Below are 14,476 nucleotides of genomic sequence, written 5' to 3'. Positions count from 1 at the left end.
ATGCTAATTTCTAGTTCCCATATTATTACCAGGCTTTAGTTATCTAGGAGTTTATATTTCCTGCCTGTGTGAATATAGACAAGACTTGAAATATTGAAATCTCTTTAATTATATAGTATTAATAACTATAGATCTTCTATATCCAGCATTTAGTTATTGAAACTATATATATATATATATATATATATATATATATATATATATATACAAATCCAATAGGTAAGTCCAGCACCTTTCTTTGTACTGTTATTCCAGCATATTATACATTTCTTAAAAAAAAACAGCAACGTTTCGAGTCAACACAGTCTAAGGGTCTGTGTTGACTCGAAACATTGCTGTTTTTATTTGTTTGTTACTTAAATAAAGAATGGATACTTTTATCAAAAAGTGCTGACGCTAACAGTTTGTTTCACTATATATATATATATATATATATATATATATATATATATATATATATATATATATATACACACACCGTGTAAGGGTGTTCCTTACAATCTCTGGCTATGCGTATCCAGTGATCTCTTTTTCCAGCTGCTCTTGCTGCTGTCTTTAGCTGTTTGTTGCCTGTTGACAACATAGGGGCTTGTCTCCTCTAACCAATTAACTTTCACATAGCGATAGCCTTAGGGGCGTTGCGTAATTGCGATACGCATGTGCAGTACTCCAAGCTTATTGTATCTCCGGTAACACACACACAACTCTCCGCGGAGCTATATCCCTCTAAACCCATCAGGTATTAATCTTCTCCTTATCTGTATGCATAGAGTGTTTTACTGGTTACTCCATGTTCATGTGCCTTGATAGCCCCTCTTCCTGCCAGCGCTACATTGATACTAATGAGATAAGTCCCAATACATATACCTTGGACACCCCCTGCTAATATATGCCTGCAGTGTGATTTCTACTTATAGTCGTTCCGCTATCTTGTCTACCTGCCTGTATGATGGGGATAGTATGCCCTGTATATGTATATATTGCTTGCTCAGTATAAGCCTGTAATGAAATGTTTAATCTAAGCATTGCTCATTGGTCCTGTTAACTGCTGCCCATCCATAACATCTATCTAAGCTGAATACTTTTTTCTATTGATATTCTGTTTGATCTTTAATTGTATCTACCGTTTGCATTATGATTCCCACTTGCTCTGTATATGTACATGGTTGCAATGTTCACTTATTTGGTATACTGTGGTATATTTTGTTTTTTTAATTAATTTGTTTTTCATTTGTATGGGGTTTGTTGACGCTTGGTGGTTGCCATGGCAACAATTTTGGCACAATTTCACACTGGGGGAGGGTCTTCTGGAACAGTATAAATGTTTGCTTCATTCTATGTACTCTGGTCTGATGAAGGGGTGTATTCCCCGAAACGTCACTGAATAAATCCAGTATTGTCAAGACCAGTGAGTGCTGTCTCCTGATTTCCATATTCTACACCATATTCTAGCACCCTGGCATTTGGAACTAAAGTGTTAGTGAGAGTGCACCTGCCAATACCTGCTATATATATATATATATATATATATATATATATATATATATATATATATATATATATATATATATATATATATATATATATATATATATATATATATATATAGCTATAGATATATATATAGAAATAGCTGTTTATAAATACATATTCTACTATGTGCAGAACATTGGAATATTAAATATTTACATTAAATACATAGTTAAAACCATTATTAAATATGAATATTGCATAAATATGTTTTTCATGTTTTCATCTACTTACTCTTTAGAGATGTAGAAGTATGTATCTCTAACTTTGAGCCCTATATTTTGAGCCAATATTTTTTTTGACTAATTTTTATTAGATGGTGGTATTATGAATGTAACTGTACTTTGTAATTTATTTATTTTTTGTGTTTTGTGACACCTTTTTATTTTGCAAAACAGTTAACCAGAACTCTGAGGTTGCGCTAAGGGTTAGACACACCTGGTTCAAATAATAGAATCAATCAGAATCCTTTAAAGAGACAGTCTACTCCAAAATTGTTATTGGTAAAAATATAGATAATGCATTTACTACCCATTCCCCAGCTTTAAACCTCTAAATGTCTGCCTGTTTTTAAGCCCCTGCAGACCACCTTTATCATAGGGCATTTTTATAGCATTTTACAGCAAGACTCTGTTATTCATGAGTCAGCACTAATTAACTTAAATGCAAGTCTGTAAATAGTATTGAGATTATTATTATTATCAGTTATTTGTAGAGCACCAACATATTCCGCAGCTCTAAAGATAAGGAGACAGTCTGCAGAGGCTTAGATACAAGGTAATCACAGAGGTAGAAAGTATATTAATATAATAGTGTTGGTTGGGCAAAAGTAGGCAATGGGTAATAAAGGGATAATCTGTCTTTTTAAACAATAAACATTTTGGAGTAGACTGTCCCTTTCAGAATGTTTATGTAATGATTTTTCAACAATGTAGCCATTAAACTTTATGTGAATTGTAGATAAATAATTTGATCAAGCCCAATATGTGTTAAATACATTTTTAAAATGATCTTTATGTTTCTTTAACCAAAAAAATATTACTAAAATATATTATTTATTAGATCCCCTAACGGGCTCTCTATTAAAATAAAAAGTATTAGAGTAAAAAACACTTTTTCTAATTTGAGTATTTTGTCCAGATACTTGAGAACAATTTTGTTAATGAAAGGTAACTATTTCATAGCATACTTTTTAAGGAAATAAAATGATAAATATAAATTATGAAATAATCCAAGATTAATTATTTATTTGATTTTCACAACAACATACGTAAATGTTGTGCATTTATGATTTGCATAGTTCTCTTAAATAACTTGGGAGTAGCCATTACTAGTACTTAGGCTTTTTCTCGTATTTAATTTCCTTGATCCATTAAAGGGACAGTGTAGTCAAAATTAAACTTTCATGATTCAGATAGGGCATGCAATTTTAAACAACTTTCCAATTTATCATCAATTTATCATCAAATTTGCTTTGTTCTGTTTGTATTTTTTGTTGAAAGCTATACCTAGGTAGGATCATATGCTAATTTCTAAGACTTTGAAGGCTGCTTCTTATCTCAAGTCATTTTGACAGTTTTTACAGTTAGACATCGCTAGTTCATGTGTGCCATATAGATAACATTGTGCTTACTCCCGTATTGTTACCTAGGAGTCAGCACTAACTGGCAAAACTGCAAGTCTGTCAAAAGAACTGAAATAAGGGGGCAGTTTGCAGAGGCTTAGATACAACCACAGAGGTCGTTGGTTGTGTAAAACTGGGGAATGGGTAATAAAGGGATTATCTATCTTCTTAGACAATACAAATTCGGGAGTAGACTGTCCCTTTAAATGCTGTGATCCAAGTTTAAAGAGATATGAAACCCAACATTTCTTTCTCAAGATTGAGATAAAACAGACAATTTAAAACAACTTTCCAGTTTTACTTCTATTATCAATTTTGCTTCATTTTCTTGGAATAATTGATTGAAGGAAAAGCAATCCATTACTGGGAGCTAGCTAAGGCTAACACATCTGTAAGCCAATGAGCACAGACATATATGAGCAGCCACCAATCAGTAGCTAGATCCCAGTTCCTGAGCCTACCTAGGTAATCTCTTCAACAAAGGATACCATGGAAACAAAGCAAATTAGATAATAGAAGTAAATCTTAATTCTTAATCACTTTAACCATTCCCTTAGAATTAAGTGGTGCCAGCAGCAGCTCTTGTTATCAAAAAGGTTAGGGATATGGTTCTCATCTTGTTTGTTAGATGTATTCCTGTTCCACAAGTTGTTATGTTACGTGCCTTACTTTTTGGTTGAATTACTTTGTTATATTATTTGTTATCACATTTACTCTATCCAATTCTGTCTCTTTTTGCCCGCTTTTAGGCATATACTGACCATGTGACCACGGCACACCTCAGGTCACTTTACCTTTACTTTAGTGCTTGTTTATTGTTACATTACGGTAGGACCCCGAGTACCAATACATATAAACATATATATGACTGAACTAAGGAAAATGATTTATGAAAAGCTTGGATTTCATAAAACACTAATTAAATGTTAATAAACATGTTCTATGAAACAATATTCTATATCAGATAGACAAACTGCTATCCCAAAACAACAAATGAGATACAACATTGTTGTCAGTCACTAGTATTTATTATCCAAAAGATTTAGATAAAGCAATCTTTCTTCTACCTGGTTTTAGTGAGCTACATATATGAGTGCATTAAAACATCTGTTCAATGAAAGAGTCAACTATATTATTTTATATATTCTTTGAATTAAAGGGACATGAAACACAATTTTTTTTTTCTTTCAACGTTTAGAAAGAGCCTGCAATTTTAAATAACTTTCCAATTTACTATTTTCTAATTTGCTTCATTCTTTTGATTTCCTTTGTTGAAAAACATATCTAAATAGGGTTAGTAGCTGCTCATTGGTGGCTGCACATAGATCTCTTGTGTTATTGGATCACCCATGTACATTGCTATTTCTACAACAAAGGATATCTGAAGAATGAAGCAAATTAAATAATAGTAAATTGGAATGTTGTTTAAAATTGAATTCTCTGTCTGAATCATGAAATAAATATTTTGGGTTTAATGTCCCTTTAAGTCATAAATGTAACAGAAGAATATATTGAATTTTATGTGAGAAAATGCTGATGAGTGCAACTATGTTGCAAGATCTTCACAAAACTAAAGTGAAGCAAACATGGAATAAGAATGTTGTTTAGGAAGTAAATGAAAGTGGCAACTAGAGATGTGCATTTGTTTAGTTATGAATACACATTTGTGATGAAACAAATATCTGAATGAATGCACCAACAAAAATGAAAGAAAACAAATAAATAATGACAAAATTAATTTAATTATTTTTTTGAGGGTTAAAGGGAAATCAGAATCAAAATTATTCTTTCATGATTCAGATAGAGAATACAATTTTAAACAACATTCCAATTTAATTCTATTATTTCATTTGCTTTATTCTTTAGGTATCCTTTATTGAAGAAATAGAAATACACATGAGTTAACCACGAGGCTTCTATGTGCAGCCACCAATCCAGCAGCTATATTTGGATCTGTTTTTCAATAAAGGATATCAAGAGCCTAAAGCAAATTATATAATAAAAGTAAATTGGAAAGTTAAAAGGGAACTTTAAGTATACCGTCCATATGAGATATATATGTATAAAATAGTCCCAGTGCTCCTTTAAATAAAATGGAGCTTCCCGGAAAGGTGCAGGTAAAAAGGTATATATTTAAAGCCCAGCTTTCTTGCTGCTCCTCTCAGTGAATGTTCCAAACGACATTCATAGGAAAACTGCAAAAAATACAAAACGAGAGAAGCGCAACACCGGATATATATGCAGTTCTAAAAACAACTTTAATAAAATCCCTAAAAATAGACAGCTACTCACAAGATAGCAGATACAAATAAGCAATCAGATACACAAAACTATCACTGGGACCCAATTACTCCACAAAACTCAAAATTCGACGTATGTTTCATTCCATATACGACGGAACTTTAAAACTTTACTCTTGATAAAGTTCCATCGTATATGGAACAAAACGTACGTCGAGTTTTGAGTTTTGTGGAGTAATTGGGTCCCAGTGATAGTTTTGTGTATCTGATTGCTTATTTGTATCTGCTATCTTGTGAGTAGCTGTCTATTTTTAGGGATTTTATTAAAGTTGTTTTTAGAACTGCATATATATCCGGTGTTGCGCTTCTCTCGTTTTGTCTTTTTTGCAGTTTTCCTATGAATGTCGTTTATATGTTATTGGTTAATTGTTGTGTTTCTATCTACTAACTGACAGGACGTGGTTAGCCTGACTAACCAGATTTCTGGACAGTAACAATCAAGGAAAAATACTTGGACTCTTCCAACAGTCTAGAGTACCACTGGGTGAGACCGCATCTGGTTATTGGATGTGGGATTGTCTGTTGATTGATACTGTTGTCCATCTAGTTGCTTATATGTCCTTTCCTCAAGGACAAGCTTTGGACACTCACTTTTGGTTTGCTATTTTGCTGTGATTGGTTCACAGCTCTCTGATTTCTGCCGTAATCTGCACTACATCAATTGACTCACATATATTACTCAAACTTCAAACGACTGAGAAGAAAAACATTTGTAAGTATATGATTTCAATTCTCAGCTGGGCTTATCATATTGAGTTTTCCAGCCTAAAAGATCTCCACATCCACAGCTCACTAAGGCCCTCTCTTCGTTTGTAACACACAGTGTCTGCTCTTCTATACAGTTGGCTCATTCCTGATCGCTCACAGTGAATCCAATATATTGGTTTCTGGGTCAGTATATCTATATGAAACATGTTGGCCTTTATGTTGGTAAATAAAATAATGCAGTATATTTGTTTGATGTTAGTGTGAGCCTTTGTTTGAAAAGTTAGACACACCTGAATTAGCTTTGTGCAATCTATTTCTGCAATGGAAACAAGGAAACTAATTAATGCTAAATCTTTCATTTTAGAATCTTTGAATTAAATAATGAGAATTTCCAGGTAACAATTATTGTAATTTACAACAACATAAGGAAAACAGGGTGGCTGTACATTTAATGTGCCGGTTGGATGGCTACATGCTAATATTATTACAAAAAAAACATGCAGATCAGCTGGTAAGTCCAAGTTCTTGGGTGAGTTCAATCAAGCAAATCTTTCTAGCTGAGACACCAAGCTGCCCATGTGTTAACAAAAATTACAGAAAAAATACAAAGTTAGGGCCCAGCTATCTTTAGTTTAACAGTTTGATGTTTAAAAACCTTAACTTAGAAGAATCTGAGAATACCTAGGTACGTTCGTAGCAGCAATGCATTACTGGCAGCTAGCTGCTGATTGGTGGCTGCATATACATATATATATATATATATATATATATATATATATATATATATATATACAGTATCCCACAAAAGTTAGTACACCCCTCACATTTTTGTAAAATGTTGATTATATCTTTTCATGTGACAACACTGAAGAAATTACACTTTGCTACAATGTAAAGTAGTGAGTGTACAGCCTGTATAACAGTGTAAATTTGCTGTCCCCTCAAAATAATTCAACACACAGCCATTAATGTCTAAACCATTGACAACAAAAGTGAGTACACCCCTAAGTGGACATGTCCAAATTGGGCCCAATTAGCCATTTTCCCTCCCCGGTTTCATATGACTCGTTAGTGTTACAAGGTCTCAGGTGTGAATGGGGAGCAGGTGTGTTAAATTTGGTGTTATCGTTCTCACACTCTCTCATACTGGTCACTGGAAGTTCAACATGGCACCTCATGGCAAAGAACTCTCTGAGGAACGGTTTAGACATTAATGGCTGTGTGTTGATTTATTTTGAGGGGACAGCAAATTTACACTGTTATACGGGCTGTACACTCACTATTTTGCATTGTAGCAAAGTGTCATTTCTTCAGTGTTGTCACATGAAAAATATATCATAACATTTTTACAAAAATGTGAGGGGTGTACTCACTCTTGTGAAATACTGTACATGTATGTGTATATATATATATATATATATATATATATATATATATACACACAACAACATTTAAAATTAGGGGGAGGTAAAATGTGAGTTTAAAATCCTCCACTCCGCACAAAATATATAACTTATTGTGTAGTTCATTAACAAATCTAGACAGGCCAGGCTTTGGCGTAAAGGGAATCTGCTGAAAAGCAGAACTGAAGTATAAAGGTGTGGCATTGCGAACCTAATTTGCATATCTTACCCAGAATCCTTTGCTGCATTGGAAACACTGTAATTCAGAGGTTTTCACTGTAATTCAGAGGTTTTCTGTGGGAAAAACAAGCCTTCTGGCATGTCTAGATTTGTTAATGAACTACACAATGAGTTATTTTCTCTATATTTTGTGCGTAGAGGAGGATTTTAAACTCACCTTTTACCTCCCCCCTAATTTTAAATATTGTTGTATTTTGCCCCGAAATCAACTTCACCAAGCAGTGATTTAAACCTTCTCCCAGCTGATGAGTAGCAAATCTACGAAGCAGTCTGTCCTGGGATGGTTATGAATTACTGCACTAACCTTAGCTAAGCTTATAAGCTGTGTGAACAGCGATGCTTTGGTGTAAAGGGAATCTATATATATTCCTCTTACCACTGGCTCATCTGATGTGTTCCCTACAGTATTTATATTGTATTATATTAGTTACATTGTAAAAAGTTTGTATGCTTAGGCAGCATTATAGAACAGAAACTAACTATGCAAATTATTGCTGTTTTAGTTCACAATTACAGTCTACACCCATGATAACACAGTGACATCTTTCCATGTCAACAAATGCTGTTAAATAATTTATATATTGCTACGTTGAAAGACAGGTCCTCGCATGTCTTCCATGCAAAACAAAAGAAGATAACTCACAACACAAGAACAACAGGAATTAAAATATCACGGTTCCTTTACCAGCATTTTTTTATCTTAACAAAGATAGATAAATAAATATTTGTTTTTATAAGAAGGAAAACTAGACAGGACTTTAATCAAATAAGAATCTTCACCAAATTGCATAGTTTAGGAAATAATGGACACAGTAGCTTGGTTAGTTCAAAGTCTACAAAAATAACAATCAATGGAAGAGCTTACAAATATTAAATTAAAGAAAGTTTGCAAATGTTAACATTATAACAGTGTTTTGCAAATGTTAACATTAAAAAACAGATTGAGTCACATTATGAGTCATACATTTTCCAGTTTTCATTTATATTTTAAGGAACCTGGAGCTTTAAAACCTTAAATATCAAATCAAGAATAACTTGTTTAAATGAATAGTTTGGAAAAGAGAATGAAGAGGGGCTATGTGAGAGAAGGTATTAAACACAATTATGGACTGAAGTCAATACAAAGTAGATAATTATTCTTCAGAATATGATGCATACTGTAACAAATGGATCATAAACTGAAGTTAAAGGGACAGTCTTGTCAAAATTAAAAAGTGTCATGATTCAGATATGGCATGCAATTTTAAACAACTTTCCATTTTACCTTTTTCAACAAATTCGCTTTGTTCTCTTGGTATTCTTTGTTGAAAGCTAAATCTAGGTAGGCACACGTGCTAATTTCTAAGCCCTTGAAGGCCATCCCTTTGACAATTTTGTTCACAACCAGACTTCACTAGTTCACATGTACCATATAGATAACATTGTGCTTATTCCTATTGAGTTATTTATGAGACAGTCTGTCAAAAGAACTGAAATAAGGGGGCAGTCTGAAGAGGCTTATAGATACAAGATAATCCCAGAGGTAAAAAAAAAAAAAAAGGGGAATGGGTAATAAAGGGATTATCTATGTTTTAAACAAAACATGTTCTGGAGTAGATTGTCTTTTTAAACAAGAGAATATACTGTTTAAAAGGACATTAAACACTAAATAAATGCTAGATAGAATGATGAATTAAAAAAAAAGATTAGTCTGAGAATAACATGTAGATGTATTTCTTAAAGTTTCATTAGCTGTTTAAATATTGACAAAATAAGTGTAAAGTTTTAGTGTCTATAAAACAATGTGAGTTGCCATGTTGTAGCTTAGGTTACCTTGTCTGCTGTGGCCAATTAGGGACAGTTATAAAGAAGTCACTAGAGTATGCAGCCAATGGCTGTGTGGAATATAACAGTGTTCTGCACTTCCATTTCTAACAGGAAATGAAAAGCTCATAATTTCAGAATAGAATTACAGGAAAAGGGGAAAAATAAATAATTAAAGTATATTACATATTTTTATTTAAATATATATATATATACAATATATATATATATATATATATATATATATATATATATATATATATATATATATATATATATTAGTGTTTAATGTCCCTTTAAACTTAGCTTTGTATACCATTTCTATAGAAAAACTTAAGTACACAAACAGGTAAACAGGACTATGCTGAAATGTTGGAATAATTAAGGTCTTCACTCTTCACATAGGTATTAACCTTGGCAATGGATTTTATTATTTTCCTAACATACCTACTTAAAGGGACATGAAGTCCAAAGTTTTTTTTCTGTCATGATTCGGATAGAGCATACTATTTTAAACAACTTTCCAATTTACTTCTATCAAATTTGATTCTCTTGGTATTTCTTTGTTGAAGGAGCAGAAATGCACTATTGAAAGTTTGCTGAACAAATCAGGCAAACCAATGAGAAGAGGTATAAATGTGTAGCAACAAATCAGCAGCTAGCTCCCAACATTGCATCGCTGCCTACCTAGTTATGGTCTTTAACAAAGGATGCCAAAAGAAAGAAGCAAATAAGATAATAGAAGTAAATTGGAAATTTGTTTAAAATTAGATGCTCTATCTAAATAATGTAAGAAGAATTTTGACCTTACTGGTTTAATGCTACGCGTCAGGAGGGGCACCACCAGGCTGATGTACGCAGTATCTTGCCCTTAGGAGGACATTCTGCCAAGAGATATATCTATGAGGCTATGTGGTCATCTTATTCATTTGTTATACAGGTTTCAGCACCATTAGTCTCTATAACATGCGTACATATCATGATAAGTTGCTAACCTAATTGTGCCATATTCTTTCTGTTATAGCACTTAGTGTGATGTTAAAGGGACAGGAAACCCCTACATTTTCTTTCATGATTCAAATAGAACATACAAACAATTTTTCAACTTACTTTTATTATCAAATTAGCTTTATTCTCTTATCATTTGCTGAAGGAACAGCATTGCACTACTGGCAGCTTTCTGAACACATCTAGTTAGCCAATCACAAGAGATAAATGTGTGCAGGCACCAATCAGCAGCTAGCTCTCACTAGTGTGTGATATGTGTTTAATCTTTTTGAACAAGGGATACCAAGAGAATGAATCACATTTGAAAATAGAAGTGAATTTAAAAGTGTCTTAAGATAACATGCTCTATCTGAATCATGCACGTTTCATTTTGACTTTTTTATCCCTTAAAGGCTAATTATTTTGGACTATGATAGATTTGGTTACATTTTGTATACACTGCAATGAATGATCAGATTGAAAATCAGACACATCCTGTTCGATAGAATGCTACTGAATCCTGCTATTTATCATTTTATCTTTGCACTTTTGTGTTGTCTTTGAAAAGTGCAATAAGAATATTATACTAAAAAAGGAGAGAAGATACAGAAATAAAGTTCACAGTTTACATATATTTATACTGTATGGCTATTTATGTACATTAATGAGCTTAAATAAATTGCAAGACAGAAATGAAAGAACATTGAGATGTTGTTTATTTTCTGAGATATAATTAAACCAGACACTTTTAGACTAAATTATGTACTGTAAGAACTTAAAAAAACAAGAAGTTTGCAAACATCTGTCTTTCTATTGCCTGAATTAAACTTTCATGATTCAGATAGGATATGCAATTTTAAATAACTTTCCAATTTACTTTTATTATCAAATTTGCTTTGCTCTCTTGGTATTCTTTGTTGAAAGCTAAACCTAGGTAGGCTCACATGCTAATTTCTAAGGCCTTAAAGGCTGTTTCTTATCTCTGGGGATTTTTACAGTATTTTACAGCTAGAGGGCATTAGTTCATGTGTGCCATATAGATAACATTGTGCCTACGCTGGTGAGATTACCTAGGAGTCAGCACTAAATTTGCTAAAATGCAAGTCTGTCAAAAGAACTGAGATAAGGGGGCAGTCTACATAGGCTTAGATACCAGGTAATAAGAGAGGCAAAAAGTATATTAATATAACTGTGTTTGTTATACAAAAGTGCATAATGGAAAATAGAAGGATAATCTATCTTTTTAAAAAATAAAAATAAACTGTCCCTTTAATGTATCACAAACATATATAAATATCGAAACAAAGTGAAATAACAAGTATATACAGACCATATTAATCAACGTCTGTCACTAAAGTAATTACAAGGAAGAGTACACGATTGCTTATTAAGCAATGTTTGTCAGTTCAGGAATTTCAGGAAAGTGGATATGATGGCACATTAAGCAATGTTTGTCAGTTCAGGAATTTCAGGGAAGATGATATGACTGCACATTAAGCAATGTTTGTAAATATAGGATATTTAGAGAAGAGGATATGACTGTGGAGAAATACCATGTGACACCATAGTTGGGAATTACTTCTTTAGAGATATTTTCTTTACTACTTTGAGATTTTACAGTATTAAATATGTTTTCATGTTGGCTGAGTTTCGATCAGTGATTTAATCAAATCTGATTATCTATAAAGGCCAGCAGGCAGGTATGGTTCTAAAGCAAATTTGGCGATGAATAAAAGTTGATAAAAAAAAAAATATGAAGAGGAAGTGGACAGTTGGGGGAAATCATTGCACTTATTTTTTACACCCTATCTCCTCAAGACTTATTCTTGTTCTGTGTGGCTACCTGGTATGGTTCTCACTTTCTGCTTATCACTACAGATGTAAATCCACATCCACGTTCACAGCACCTTTTTAGCTTAACTCCCCCCCACTTTATTTAGACCATTGGCACATAAAATACAACAGTGATGTTTCAGACTCAATCATGAAGCATGATTAAGGGCAACTGAGCCTGAAATGTTGCTGTTATATTTTATGCGCCAATGGTCTAAATAAAGTGGGGGGTTTTAAGCTTTAAAGGTGCTGCAAACGTGGATTTACTACTTGTGAGGAGAAAGCAAAGTTTCCTGTTTGCACCGGCACCATAAATTCTGTTGCTGCTGTGGGCAGCCAGGGCCATAACTATAATGCGGGTGCTCCTAGGTGCAGTTATAAAGTGCCTTTAATAATGACTGGCACAAACATACCGTCCTGTATAGTAAGTAACTGGCCAAACTAGGCAAAACACAAAATAACTTTGTGTTATGGTCAGCCAGGGCTCTTAGGTAGCGGCAAATATATCCTTATTAAAAAAATCAAGTTCTGTGGACAAAGATTGATCAAATAGACAGAGTAGGAATTAGATCAGAGTTTTCAGGTGACTGAAGATTCTACTAATAAAAAATATGTGCATTCGTTTTCATAAAAATGATCAGAATAGCTTTTTTTTTGTTAAATGTTGTTTTTGAATGGTACGTTTAACTATTCAACTAAGTAGCAAATAAACAAAACTAGTTGATTCATTTATTTATTAAAGGGATCATCAGATACTTTAAAAGTATGTATCTTTATAATTTGATTATCCCTTTAAGGTATGAATCAACTAATTTTGTTTGTTTTGTCAAATAGTTCAATTAGTTCAAAGGGACATTTGTTATTCCAGTGCAAAGAAAAATCCCAAATAACGAGAAAAAAAACAGTTATTTGGATTATTTATCCGAAAATAAATGCACATCTAGTCTGAGATACTCGGTGGCTTGTGCATGCTGCATAAATGTCCAACTAAGATATACTCCCATGTGAGCACATTAAGCTCATTAAAAAAACACTAAGCATTATATACATTACCAAGTGGGATGTTCTTACATTATTTTTAGGCTGTTACCCTGTCCTATAACAACGTAACCTTTTCTTATTAAAATGCATGGCACTTGCATACAGTTCATAAACAGCATACACACATAAGAACTTAGATCACAATCCAGTTGCAAACTAAACTGGATTTAACACCAAAATTCTTCATTAATGTCCACAAAGATCTTTGCTTCTACTGGAATTAAGAAAATAAATCTTGGCTATCACATTCTCAAATTGGGTGGTTTCATTAAAAAAATAATATATATATATATATATATATATATATATATATATATATATATATATATATATATATATATATATATATATATATATATATATACTGTATATATATTTATATATTATAAAGTAAAAACAAAAATATATATAACAAATGTAGGAGTATGATCCTAATAAAAAAAAATTGCCTTTACCTGGTATGAGCCAGATGGGTACTCAGCAGCCATCTGTGTGAATCCAAGTGCATTCACGTTAGGTCTGTTAATGACAAATGGTTTCTCTAGCTATTACAGATGAAAATGTAATCCAAAGTGTCAATGGTTAAGCTTACAACAGGTGTATGTATAAATTCTTCACCCCACCCATTTTACAATTATAGGCACCATTAAATGAGAACGCCCCATTCTCATTTGCTTATTATTATTATTGTTTTTCCTTTTAAGATCATTATCATCATTGTGGAATGGCTAAAATGAAGCACATAGAAGCCTTAGGTTATCTGTTGTATGATAAGAAACAGCTAAGTATTTACTGCAATGATGCATGATACATACTTTTATAGTGACTTTGCATAAATGATAATAACAAGCTTATAAAATGATGCATCTAGCCACTGCAAATCATGTCATCTCAGGAATTACTGTGCAGGACATGTGTATTTGCAGATTACCTAATATCACTTAGTTTAAAAGAACATATTAATGGTGAGATCCTATAAAAACCCCTACTGGTTTGTCAGGTATGAA

General features: G+C 32.7%; 1 protein-coding gene across 1 annotated transcript in view; it reads right to left on the bottom strand.

Annotated features, from left to right (window-relative positions):
• Window positions 1-13,961, bottom strand: part of LOC128645070 (cytosolic phospholipase A2 delta-like) — an 89,851-nt gene extending 75,890 nt beyond the window's left edge. The window contains exon 1 of the mRNA XM_053697827.1: window positions 13,925-13,961. Coding sequence (XP_053553802.1) covers window positions 13,925-13,957 — 33 coding nt within the window. The 5' untranslated portion in view covers window positions 13,958-13,961. The remainder of the gene's footprint in view (window positions 1-13,924) is intronic.
• Between the last annotated feature and the right edge of the window lie 515 nt (window positions 13,962-14,476).

Source organism: Bombina bombina, chromosome 1 (assembly GCF_027579735.1).
Source record: "Bombina bombina isolate aBomBom1 chromosome 1, aBomBom1.pri, whole genome shotgun sequence".
NCBI lineage: Eukaryota > Metazoa > Chordata > Amphibia > Anura > Bombinatoridae > Bombina > Bombina bombina.
Note: the sequence above shows the minus strand (reverse complement) of the source record. Positions and strands in the feature narration are given on the sequence as shown.